General features: G+C 43.1%; 1 protein-coding gene across 1 annotated transcript in view; it reads left to right on the top strand.

Moving 5' to 3' along the window:
* The window catches only part of KIAA1549L (KIAA1549 like), a 125,672-nt gene that overhangs the window by 44,939 nt on the left and 66,940 nt on the right, over nucleotides 1–13,793 (top strand). The window contains exon 2 of the mRNA XM_035550330.1: nucleotides 10,587–10,919. Within this exon, the coding sequence (XP_035406223.1) occupies nucleotides 10,709–10,919 (211 nt within the window). The 5' untranslated portion in view covers nucleotides 10,587–10,708. The remainder of the gene's footprint in view (nucleotides 1–10,586; nucleotides 10,920–13,793) is intronic.

Here is a 13,793-nt window from a genome sequence, read left to right as displayed (position 1 = left end):
TTGAAATCGTAATTAACAGCCCTTTTTCTGCCTGTGCAAGAGTCACGACGCTCCTCTCATTTTCTTCGTATGTTCAGTATCCTACTTTAACGGTTTGTACTGTATGGTTTTCTATGTTGTTTACAGTGTTAGTTCTATTTAATGGTGATTCATCCATGAAGTCACCAGTTTACCGTAACAGCATCCTGACTGACGAAGGAACGGAGCAACAATCTGTGACCAGACATTGCTTGCCATGAATGTGAAGCGTCAGACCTGTGCCCGCGCTTCCACGTTTTTCTAGCAGGCAGGCTAGTAAATCTGGACAGTGAAGAAGAGTGTGTGGTTGAAAGTACCCGGAACTGGCATTCATCTGACCGAAGGAATTCAGTTAAGCTCTCCCCTGATCCGGGCAATGAGTCACCTGCTGGTAAGGTTGTGGGAAGAAATTTTCACCTTATGCCTTTGATCTGGCGCCAAGCCTCAGATGTTTAGGATTTCTCTCTGATAGCATTGTGGAGTAGATCTAAACATTGGTATTTTGACACCTGAGAAACGTGTTAATAAGAGTAAAAAAAAACCTGTGTGGCCTGGCAGTTTTAGTGCTTTCTTCTGTGCCTTTCCTTTCATGTGAGTCTCTTGAGTCCCTATCTCATCTCTTAGTCACTTGAATTAACTTATTTCAATAGCCATACTAATGTTGAGCAGGTTAGTGAAAAAAATTCTTAAACATTACCCAGCCCTTGTGTTTTGACAGATCAAATGTACTAGTAAAGCTCCTAAAATCCTGTGTAGCCTGACAGCTTTAAAACCGAGGTGTTCAGTTGTACTTATATAAATGCAAAGCACTTGCACGTGTATGCGCAAAGGAAAAGCCTGAACGGGCAGTGCATCATCTCTCTCTTTTTGTTAGAAGCGACCGTGCACGTCTCAAAAGATTAACTGAGCAGTTGGAAAGGAATTAGGGCCTGGTTTGGTTAGAGACTTTTGCTGGAAATAGCTTCCGGACATTTTTAGAGCAACAAAATCTCAGGAAATTTTAGCAAAAAGGGCAGCAGTCAAAAAAAAAACAAAAAAAAAAAAAACACCAAAAAAAGGCATTGTGGCTGTACCCAAAGTGGGTCACAGAGCCTGATTCTTTCTCGGTTTAGTTCTGAATTAAATTAGAAAGATGGATTTAAGCAGGGGATCCAAGGTGGAGGCGTTTTCAGTTGCTTACTTACAAGACCCACTTCTTCCGTTCTGTACAGTGTGGCGTGGCAGAGCGCCTTTGGACGTGGGCATATCTCCCCTGGACAGCAGAGACAGCCAACCAAACTGAAGTGTTGCAGGGGGAGAAATGTATTTCGTTTGGCTTTTTAATTTTTCAGAGATAATGTTTACATTATTTTCAGTCATGAACCCTACAAGTTTCTATATTTTATTTCTTTTAGAGCTTTAAATTAGGAGGTCCACTAACTTGGACAGCACCATTCAAACACCATCTGGAAATAGCAGCATCTTTTCTTTCTAATAAAGCCCTTTGTTCCAGGCAGTGGATCTTATTTTTGAGAAACCAGCTGCTCACTTTGGTAACCATTAACTATTTGTTGATTTTACAATTAAAAGCAACTTCAGCTATTACTCAAAAGCAAATGATGACTGTAGTAGTGCTGCTGCTTTTTTTGTACGAGTTTTAGGACTCCTGCCAGTGTGTTCATTTCACAGGGAAGCTGCTGTTGCCTAATTACTTGACAGAAAATGCCGATGCTTTCATCCGCAGGAGAAGAATCAACTTTTTAATACCACACTACTGATTAAAGCTGGCATTTTTAGCATTTAGGCAGTCAGTGCAAGCCGGTGGTCAAGAACAGAGCTGCAGTCTGTAAGTGCAGGTCCCTGGTTTATCCCGGTGCTTAGGTCTGTGCCTTTGGGTTTGCCACATTTGGTGCCTGTGCTCTTCTGTTGATATCAGCAAACTATTGTAAATAACTGGCATCTGGACCTGTCAGAGATGTGCAGGGGTGCAGTCCGTACAGAACGGTGCCCCTCTTGTCAGTAGCTGTGTAAGAAATGTTCTGCTAATTCTGGACAAGTTGTCTTGGTTCTATTACATTACTGTCCCGGCATTGCTCTTTCACTTAAGCAGCTCTTTTCCCTCCCAGGTCATCTCCTCCCCCGGTACTTGGGGCCATCCCGCACCCTCTCAGCCTTTACAGCTCTCCAGTGCCAGCATTCACCCCTGTGAACAGGAGGGTGCTGAGACTGCGGCTTCGTTCCTGTGCTTGCTTGGTTCTTGACGCTTCTCGTTGGGTTATTGCTCTTAAAATGCAAATGTTTGCCCTTTAGGGCTAAGCCTGTCATGCAGGCGGTGCTGTTATTCACAGAGCAGGGATATTCATCGGAGTGCACATCGCTATACTGAAGCCCGGAGCCAGGCTGTGAGCTAAGGTGCTTTTCCAGTATTCTCAGGTTCCTCGTAGTCTACCAGTGCTACCATTTATTTTTCAGATTTAAAAGCAAATCTCATATATTTGTCTAGCTTTTCTTCTAGATTTGAATTCATGGCTGTGCAAAGTTAGACTTGGCCAGGCAGTTATTTAACCTTTTTACCATCAGAGGCTGGATTCCCCCGTTACGTTTGTAGTTCTTGTATTCTGTTAACAGGGGTGGCTGGGTTTCATTACTGACAGTAATGGTGTCATGCCAAATAGCCTTTGCAGTGATTTCCAACGGATGAGAAGATGAAGGAGTCGACATATTACTATAAACTTGAGCTATTGCCTCTTTTGTGCAGCAAAGAGAATAAGCTCCTGGAAATAAAGGCCAATGAGCTGTGCAAGGCACACAAAAAGTCATAGGAAATTGAAGTAATTTTAAAATATTTGCGTAGTACTTTCTAGCGTGATCCAAGTCCTCATCTATTATAGAGCAGGCAAGGAGCTTAAAATTAATAACCTAATTGATATGTATAGTTCATTAAGATTTAATTTTTAATGATAATTTATATCGTACTTGATGTTGTCTGGCCACCACAGGTCAGAGCACAGCAGCAGGTTGTTTTGTTGTTCAGAAGAAGTTAGTCACGGTCTGACTTGGCCTGGGAAACCTTCCGACAGCTTCCTGGAAAGCAAAATTTTGCTTCTCAGTAATGGTTTCCCTTCCCTTGAGAGAAGGGCCTTGCTATGTTTGTTTGGGGGGGGGGGGGAAGGAGGTAAGTAGGAATTGAAAGGCAATTTTTTTTGAAACTGGCAATTTCTGAAAAGTCGGTAGTTAAGAAGAAACAAACTGAGAAGATGTGTGTAGGTCTTTCTTCTTAGTTTCTGTCCTTTTTTTAAGTGGAGAAAGTGGCGAAAGGAAGGGAGGACCTAAAGCCTTAGAAAGCAGCTCTCTGGGCTGTTAGTTGCTTTCAAGCCAGCTCAGGAAAAGATTTTTTTTCTAATCTAAGAAAAAAATAAAAGCATACAGCTCTACGTGGGCTATCTCTTAGGAAGAGCTTATGTTTATAGTCTCATTCATTCATGTAAAGAGGATTTCCCTCCAAAGAAGCATGTGTCACATTTTGGCTCAGTGTTTGTCTATTAGCTCATTCATAGTAGTGGTCTTATGCATCTACTGATTTAACCTTATTGCCTTCTTGGGCCAAGCAATAGATTTTGCTGCTTTGTATTCAGAAATTGCACTGTATTCCAGGCTGGATAAACGCTGGTTATTTACTACAACCCTTGCACAGAGAATAGTGTTTGAGGCTTGGCTGTTATTCTGTTGCATTTTTTTTTTTAAAGATGTTGTTTACTGTCAAATACTGAGTGATCTTTATAGACGCTTTGCTCAGAGTGACCAGAAATTTTACTAATCCCCAAATCAATAGGATGTGATCGATCTGTCAGAGCTGTGACTTTCATACCTTCAAAGCACGATCAGTGGGGCAGCACTGAAGCGCGCAGCAGGGAATGCTGCGCAGACAGAGAGCAGCGTGCTCCTGTGTGCAACCTCCATTTCTTTCTTGCCCTTCACCTCTTTATCCTTGCTTACCGTCAGGCCACAGGCAGTGGAAGGAGCTTGGGAGTAGTAGAAGACATGGTGGGAACCTCTGTCCTTGGATTGATCCCGTAGTTGTGGCATCTCCAAGACTATCTTTCCTTAAAGAAGCTTAGCTGCTCTATGTTGTGAAGTTTCAACTCCAAAGCTCTGAAATTAAAGAGAGAAGTTGAAGTTGAGCAGTTTTAGGGTTGTAAGGACATAGCAGCAGGCATCTGGGTTGCACACTGTGTGACGACACGAAAGGTGCCTTTTGCAGTAGCTAACTTCAAACTTCTTGCTCTCATTTTTGGAATTCTGATGACATTGTTCAGGGATACATAATTTAAGAGAAAAATTAAATTGAAAGTTAATCTTAAAAATATACTCATAAAATATACTTCTGAAAATAGCGGGTCAAATAAAAATTGATTTTGCAGTTAGTTTCCAGTGATAACTTGGAGTTTTGGTAAGAGGTTGTGTTGTTACTGTCTAGCTACAGCTTCACGATGCTCTGTTTCAGGGCCACTGCTTCTGCTACATACATGTATCAAGTACAACTGATGCTGTGATGATCAACAATTCTTGGATTTCATTTTCTTCTCCAAAACAGCCTTTGATCTATAACGTGGAGCAAGCCAAGCGCTTCTGCTCCTAGGCTTGCTCATCTGTAGGGCGAGCAGCACGTGGAGGAGCACCAGGCGCGCGCTCACCGAACAGTGACAGCAGCTCGAGGCGCTCCTGCAGCACCCTGCGTGGTGGCAGCTCTCGCTGGAGGTGAGGACTGTGCATCTGCATGCCAGTGTTATGGGGTCTCGGCTTAGACTTCTCCTGGTCCTTCTGCTGATGTGGAGGGGGCCCCACTCCGCTCACAGCTTCAGATGTTGCGTGCAGAAGAAGATTCTCTTGAAGGTGTGTCTGATTTGGTGAGCAGAAAGCTTCTTGGCTCAAGGGAACACTCACAATTACCCAACCAGCCTGTCAAAATATATCCTATTATGTAATTTGCTGCACAGTTCAACCTTTTGAAAGCACTGTCGTTCTTTTTAAAAGTTCTGGAGATGATGTGTGTAGTTTTGTTTTTTTGTTGTTGTTGTTACAAGAATAACATACAAGGCTTTTAGCAGGGGTTCTTTTAGTACCTTCAGTCTTCTCTCGTGTTTGATTTCTGAGGCAGGGTTAAACTCTAAGCTTTGTTGAAGGAGTATATGGTTAAGAAAATACCTTTTTGTTGCATATAATGAGAGCGCTGTGCCATCGTTGACTTGTAGCTAGTGGTGAAAAACTGTGCTGAGTCCACATTTCCCCTACTTTGCTGCTTTGCTCCCAAAGAGTTGAAACAGTTCAGATGTTGGCCCCCAAACCCTTCTCATATTCATTCAATATTTGGTACCATTCTTACAGCCTGTCCTAGTTCCAGAAATTGAAAACAAAATAACAACAGATATTGCAAGGCTCAAGGTAAAATTATGAGAACTGGCAGCTTTGGAATTGCATGTTCCCAAATGACAATTGATATATTTTTTTTTTCCTACGTTGTTCATGAAATCATTTATTATGCTGATGCTAGTGGTGTGTCTGTATAAACCTCCCTGAATAGGTGCATGTTCTTTACAGAAGTTTGTATAAATGTGTATTTACAAATAAATAGATAAGCAGTGTGCTTGTTGTGATATATTACTGTCTCCGATCCTGCTCTTCGCCCTGTCCCTGGTACCGGCCGTGGCTGAGGCAGCCCGGTAGAGCTGCCTGTCGCAGAGGAGACGTGTTTCGCCCCCCGGCAAGGCTGGCACTTGCTGCGAGTCGCACCCGTCTGTCAGTTCCTGCAGCAAGACTGATGACAGCCGTGAAGCGTTTGCAGGCTGGGCTCTGCTCTCCCAAATACCAGCCAGCTTGCATTTGGGCTGGGTAAGCGATGAAGGCAGGGCAATGCTGAGTGCAGGACAAGTGTATTTTCCTTTCAAGTCCATAGGTAAAAGGCTGCCTTTGATGCGAGGCGTTGCTACTGGTGGATTGCCCTTAATGCCCCAAAGAAAATCTGGGTGTGAAGGAGGGGGTGCACAAATCTTCCCGAAAGAAAAATTGCGGAGTGAGCAGACATACGGCCGTGCAGTTGGGATGACTGAATACTTTGTGCCCAAACTTGTTTCTATTATTTATTGTTGTCCTTATTTTATTTTTTTTGAGAAGAAAACTTCATGCAATATGTATGGTCTTCTCACTGAAGAACAGAATTCTCTTTCTTTGTCCCCCAAACTACCAGAAACTATTTTTCCTGGTTGTCGGAAATAAATTAATAACAGTTTTCGGATGTCATTTCATAAGATCTCTGGAAATACGGCCTTTTTTTTTTTTTTTTTGAGGCAGTCTGTTGTAGCTGTGGCATCTGGTATTCAGTTGATGTTCTCAAATTTTACTTAGCTTTTCTGGAGGGAAAGATTTGAATCCTGACTGTGTCTTTTAGTTTGGTTGGAGTTGAAGTCATTTGTTAACAAACACGCTCATCTGTCCAGTGGAGAGGAGCTCCACTGCTGGGGTCCTACAGGCTCCTCTGCGGCTTCCCCCGTGCTGGCCACCCCTGAACAGGCACGCAGGGTAGGCGAGAGGGTAAGTACTGAGCGATGCGTGCCTTCTGCAGGTGCCATGTTTCCTTAGCCAAAATTATCCAGAGGCTTACAGAGGCTGGTTCATGAGGAGGGCTGTCTAACAGGGGGGCCATTCCTAGACCTGAATGAAAATGAAACCTGGGGGTTGTGGGGATCAGAAGGAGTATTGGGAGTTGTGTCCGTGGCTTTGTTTCAGGGCTCGCATCCATCTTCTGTTCCCTTGGCTGCTAGCCTGGGTTGGAAGCAGCAACAGCTGCTAGGGTCACTCTGGTAGTAGATGTCGGAGGGGTCGGGTTGCTCCTTTCAGATGCAAAAACACACACCCCCTGTTGGCTGCGCCTTTCTTGCCTCAACACTAGATGACTGCAGCATGTTCTCAGTAGGAAATGTGCCTTCACACGGCTCAGGAACTGCAGCAGTAATGCAATAGATTGTCAGAGAAAAGAGAGCATCGCAGCTCTGCTCACGTTCCTCTTCAGAGATCATCCCCCATGAGAGAATGGTGTTCCTGAGACCTCTGCCCAGAGAAGGGAAATTGCTTAGTTTGTAGGCAGCAAAAAGTTTCTTGTGTGATCTAGGGAAAACTAAATCATGACTTTTCCTGTTTATAGATCTTTGGATTCTTATGGCATAAGGCAAACAAGATCATGGTTTCAAGTGTCAGCATCACAGGTGCAATTTTCTCTCGTCCCATGCTGAAATACAGATTTTTATGGGCATGGCAAATGGACTGGCATTTTCCTTGGCCACTGCTTTTACCAGGGGATGTTCAGTTACCAAGTACTTGTCTCCCAGGAAATAGCTTAAACTGTATGAAGTGCAATGTGCAACTCGGATGTCTCGGGAGCAGAAGATGGATAACAATGGAGACTTCTTATTCCAGATGAGCTTGACTTCATAATCTTTACATCATTAATTTGATGTATGCATCACCTTCAACTTCTGGACAGGCACAGGGGTGCCTATGCTAATTGCTTTCCCAATTGCTATCCCTTTTACGTTAGCAAAACAGGGGTGAAGGAGGGAATTGATCTTTCTCTTGATAATCTCCACGCTCTTCTTTGGCCCCTGTTACCCCCCTTTAGATACAAAGGGGCTTAGAAGTGATAGAGCTGTGATCTTCTCTAAGTTGGATCAGTGTTAAACTTCCTGCTGTGGCACATTGCAGAAGCTTCTCATTCTTGGAAACACAAAGGTCCCTAATCAATGACAGCTGTTGTAATGAGGTTAGTGCTAAATGGGCTTCAGGATTGTTGGAGGGGGTGGTTAGTCAATAGTCTGAAATATGAACAAGAAAGAGCTGACCCTGGGACATGGCAAATGGCTGCTGGATGTGTAAGCGATGGCTCGGTGCACAGTGCAGGTAGGATGGTGCTCTCATTGCAACTTCCACGTTGCTTTGAGTTGCTTGTCTTCTCTGAGTGTTTTCAGATGTTGGTAGATGTCAAGGTGAAATACCCTTGTCCGTTGTCCCCCCCTTTTCCACGGTACAGTCTTGGTTTGCACAGTATTTGATAAGGGTACGTCATTGTTGATACCATCCTACCACTTCTCAAGAACAGAATATATACTTCAGTTTAAACTCCATGTACTGAGAGGATAAATTTGGCTTTGGAATACTGCATCCAGTTGCTGCCAAGATACTAAATTTATGATAGAAGTTTGGAAAAGATATTAGTAGTATCTTTTTGTAAAGGTAGAATCAAGTAAAATCTGTAGCAGTGGAAAGCCAGTGTTTTATCTTAGTTGCAGAATATTAATATTAAACCTCTATTTACTCAAGAGCTTTAGTTCATTAATGGGCATAAACAGAAAAATTGCCAGTTGGTGTGGAATGGAAGAAACAGGAACGGAAGGACTAGAATTAAGCAGTGGTTAGGGGGTGTTTTTATTCAGTGTTTCGTCGTCTTGGTGTTATTCGAGCTTTCCTTTGCTCCTTGTCAAAATGTGGTAACATCAATTCAACACTTTTTCACGTTTATATTGTCTGTCTGCTCGTAATCGTTCTCGTTAAACCCAAGTGTAAAGAAATATATGAGGAATGTTACAGACTGTGTACGGATAGATGTTGACAGATTTTGCTGTTTCAGAAAGCACAAAAACATTGACTTGTTTAACTTCCCTTTAAGACTCGCATTTGCTAAGCGATAGATGAATTCCCTCTGAAGGCTTTGCCTTCCCTTTTCAGCACAGCCTTTTGGTTCGGAGGTGAAACAAGGTGGTTTGAGATGCAACAGACCCGGTAATGACAACTTCATCATCTGAGCTACTTCACAGGAATTTAAGCTGCAGCTTGCCTAGGGCCTGGTTTTTCAAAGCACATCATCTAGTTCTCAATTTCAAACATCTGTTTGAATCTACTCTAGTTCAGCCAAATATGTGTCATCTTATTTCCTACCTTCCATAACGAGCTGTCTGACCACAAGGAAGGAAAAGCCAGCAGAGCTCAGTCTAAGCTACTCCAGCCCTTGAGCTCTCGGGTCCCGTAAAGGCACATCAGCAGCCAACAACCTGTTTCTGGATTCTGGATTCATTCTTGCATTTCAGTGAAGGAAAGATAAAAATGTCCCTAGCTCCCCATGCCCTATACAGCTCTAAATACAGGGATAAAGAGGAAGATCTGTGATTATGTATTTATTTATTTATTGTATTTGCAGTGTGGAAGTGCCAAGCTGAGCATGTTAAGTACCTTCGATCCAGCACATTCCTGTTGCACCCAGGTGCCTGAAGGGGCTTGTCCAAGCAACTGCTTTGGCCTGCACGCACAGATTACGGGCAGTGTAGCACAAGGGCAGCACAAGAAAGAAGCACACCTTTAAATAGGTGCAGTGTGACCCATTTTCCTCTCTTGTGCTGCATGGTGTTCAGCTGCTGGCTCCCGTTTGCACGGGCTAATCCCCTCCACTGCTTGTGGCTCTGCTGCCAGGGTTTGTCGGTGGCTGGAACTAATGTCCAGCCCATTTTATAACCATGTGTTTCAAGGTCTGTCCCTGCTTACTCTTCCATGCCATTGTGCTGGAGTTATGCATGTGTGTACGGAGGAGGTTGGTACCCTCTGTCTGTATCCAGATGTGCTGCAGTTGGAGGGCAGGGAGTTCATCTCTTTTGTTCCTTTGCTCAGCTGTGTAAGTGGGCATAGCTGGGGGCAGAAGCAAGTGCCAATACTGATTTTTGACCTATTATCTTGGCTGGGGGAGGAGGGAACAAAAAGAACTGACCTTTTATTCTTGATTGAATCTTAATCTTTAAGTTAGTAAGAATTTGAGGTTTCCCAAGCTATGATTTTAGAAGAACTGTAATCATTTTAAGAAGACAAAGCCTAGGAACATTATGGTGTTGAATGTAGAACAAACTGATGTTTGAAATGAGGTGTTGTACATCTGCACATATCAAAAAAGGAATTCAATTTGCTAATTTTGTTTTGGATCTTACCCCCCTTTCCTCATGTTCACCCATGTTTTGTTTTCTTCCTTTTGTGTCTGTAATTGCATGCATTATTAGAACTGGCAAGACGAGCGCCTCCAGATGTATCCTACAGGAACCCAGCCAGTGCTGACTCTATTCCCATATTAGATGGCATGCCAAGTCAGTGAAGCTTGGTGGTCAAAATCCATTCCCTTTCTACTGTGTTCTAAACCCATCTTCTCACAGAATATTTTGACACAGGATGACTGATGATAACCTCAGAAGTTGTCCCAGGCTTAAGAAGGGGCCTTTCAGTAGTTGAGCCGTCCTATTTAAAAGCAGCATTTTGAAATAGTACTGTCTAGAAAGCTAGCCCTATTCTTCTGTCAGATGAAACACCTTGAGGGGTTTATAATCTATCACTTTGAACCTTTCACCGTCTTTTTCAATTTTCTATGGATGTTTGTCATTTTGAATAAAAAAAGAAGCGACTACCTTTAGTAAACAATGTGTTTTGTGCTGTGATTTCTTGCAGCCACATAACAATAACTTTTCCTGTTGCAGAACTGCATACTTATTTTGCCTGTTATTTTACAGGTATCAGGCAACAGCGTATCTACATTGCTTCTTCATCAGAATCTTTTCCTAACTGGAGATCTATACTATCACCAACACAGCCTTCCACAGAAACTAAGACTTCCTCAGTAGCTGATATTTCTATGGGACAGACTTTGGAGAATGCAAACTTGCTTCAGATGATAAAAACAACACTGACGGGCACACGTACCAGAACTTTGGATCAAACTAACCTGTCACCCACCCTTTATCAAGGCAGTGGAAATAGTGCATCCCAGGAACCCGCTGAAGTTTCTGCCGAGTCATCTCTGAGGTCATCATCGCAAGATGCAGATGAAACAGCTGGTGAATCAGGTTTGCCTCAACTCAGTATGTTTGCCACATTGTCCACTACACCATCAATGACACATATGAGTACAGCTGTGCCATTTCAGCTAATACCATTAGAAACACCCTCCATTTCAAAAGAAAGCACATCAGGACCAGACATGCTTGCTGCTGTTCCATCACCATCATTTTCTTCATTGACAATACAATCACCTCATACCATTAACTTTTCTAAATCAGCTGTACTGGCATTCAAAGTTCCTTTGTCTGCAGAGCCTGAAAGTTCCTTCAACACAGATTCAACCAGCTCTCAGGTTAGTGGAAGCAGAAATAGTCTTTTAAGCATGGTCACTGATGTTAATTCCAGTACGGTGAATCAAAGAAAGGGTCCTGAGTTGTTTATGGGTACCATGTCTTTCAATCTCTCTGGATTGTCAACAGTGCATTTTACAAAAGCAGTGGAAAAAGGGTTTCCTTCAGAAATGATCTCTGTTTTATCTGTATACTCTGCTACTCCTCTGTCAAAAATATTTTATCAGTCTTACATGCCAGTAACTTCCAGAAGTGTGTCATGGTTTCCAAATGAAAGTATGCATAATGCATCTCCTACCGGAGTAAAACCTAATAATCAGCCATTTAATTCACTGTTGATTGACAGAAATAATGATATCACCCCTCTGTCATCACCAGTTTTTCAGAATAAAGCAGAGGTTCTTGCATCGTTCTTCCGTCCTGTGGGTACTCCACATACAATGCCCCAAATGAGTCACCTCCAGTCTTCCACAGCACTGACTAATTGCACTACAGGCTCTGCCAGTGCACCTTTTGTGTCATCAGCTTCCACGAGCCTGGCTGAGGTCTCCAGCTCAACAGAGAGCATTTTTTCCCTTTTGTTGCCAAAATCACTTATTCCTGATGCAAAGCACGCTCACAATGCAATGCTGCCAGTACGAGTATTTAGAAGTAAAACAGCTTTTCTTTTTAGAAATGCAACACGCTCCTCTTCAACAAGCACAGGGTGTCCCTTGCTAACTGAGACAAATGAGACCTTTGCTAGGTTAGCACATGCAAACAGTCCAAGCACAGCAGCAGCCAATGAGGGTATTTTACAAATCCCTTCGGCTGCTTCCTCACAGCGCTCAGTGGTGGCGCTCAGTCAGACCTTTGCAGAAGACCTCACTAATGGAGCTTATGAATCAAATGGCATGCTGTTGTCAACTGCTTTTGCACATCCTCTCCCTAATTCTGATGGCTCTCCCTTAACAAGAACAGGTCAACAGTTTTTCACAAGAGGGTTGACAGCAAAAATGTCCACGAACTTTAATGCTAATATTGTTTTGCCTTATGGATCTCAGCTTTCCAAAGTTTCTCCAGATATCCAAATTGGTAAACTCTCCAAAGGATCAAAGACACCGGGCACTGTTTTGGACACAGAAATGACTAGTCCTGGTCTAGCTGCAGTGTCATTAATTACTGCCATTAGAGGCCTTTCAAAAACTGAACTTGCTCTGAGGAATCCATCTGCTACTACTGTCTCTGTGACTGCACATCTTCTACCTGTTAATGCAGAAAATCCAGACATACCTGCACATGAAGACAGAACCATGAGAGTACCCACTGTTGTAACCCCACATACAGAATATTCACCACCAAGAACTTCAGATCAGTCTGATTTTACCTCTGGTTAGACTCCACATTCAGTTGCTACAAAGCAGCTCACCTCCGTTGTGCCTTCCGCCTGGCGTATCCTGCCATCATTTGTTTCCACGACAACAAGGAGAGACAGCCAGAGCACATTTTTTTCTGGGATTTCAAGTGCCACCTCTGAAAGGAATTTCGATCCCATCAACACTCCCGAAGTTACAGCTTCAGCTTCGACATGGACCAAGACAGTGTTGTTCTCAGATGGCATTAATGTTTCTTTGGTAAAAACTTCAGTCAAACCGGCAGTAAGAGAAGTTCCTCCAAGCACTTCTCCATTGGAAACTGAGTATCGTGAACTGTATTCAGTTGTTTCAGGTCTGCAAAAGAAAATGAGTACAAATAAGCAACCACTTTCCTCTGCCCCTTCAGCAACACACACACATGCAATGTCTAGTCAAAGTGGTTCAGATTTACCCTTCACTGGAGCGAAGATGAACAGTGTTCCAGAATTTGATGTAGATGTGTTCGCACTGAAAACATCCTCTGTCCAGTATTCATCCCTTGCTACCACTTTGACAGTACCCACCACCTTGCAAAAAAAGCATGGAAACACGGCTGAAAACATTACTAATTTCTTCACCCCTGGGGACAATAATACCAGTACACAGTATGAAGCACCGCTCCAGTTACACATGCCTTATGTTAATGATACAGGTGTTTTCCCTAGCTCTCTAGAATCACAAACAACCAGTGCTGGAAAGATCACTGTACTGGCAAAAACCTTGAACACAACACCAATGTTGGCTTTTCAGCTCACTGACAACTCGACTCTTTTGGCCAGCTATGAAATCAGTGCTGCCTACAGCATGATGCCAAGCAAGCCTCCTCTTCCTGTAACTAAACCTTTTAGCTCAACTCTCTTACAGAGTTTTGTTACAGAAGAAGACGTCAGTTCTGGAAACTTGCAGGAATTTCTTGATGACCGGTTAGAGTCCTCTGGTTATTTGGTTGTGGCTGATAAAATTCCAGGTACATTTAGCGTGGAGGAGTGGGACACAAATGCTACAAGGCATAGTCTAGTTCCCTTTAGTATATCTAATAAAGCTACCAAGGGCATGCCGTTGCAACCCCCTACCATCAGTCCTCTGCAGTCAGTCATCATAACTTCTGTCCATCCATCACCAACACAACTAACTTCTGCTTTTTTGTCAACAACCAACTTTACCCATTCTGTCATTACAGTGTTATCTGGAGTGT

Source organism: Cygnus atratus, chromosome 5 (assembly GCF_013377495.2).
Source record: "Cygnus atratus isolate AKBS03 ecotype Queensland, Australia chromosome 5, CAtr_DNAZoo_HiC_assembly, whole genome shotgun sequence".
In the NCBI taxonomy this organism is placed as follows: Eukaryota; Metazoa; Chordata; class Aves; order Anseriformes; family Anatidae; genus Cygnus; species Cygnus atratus.
Note: the sequence above shows the minus strand (reverse complement) of the source record. Positions and strands in the feature narration are given on the sequence as shown.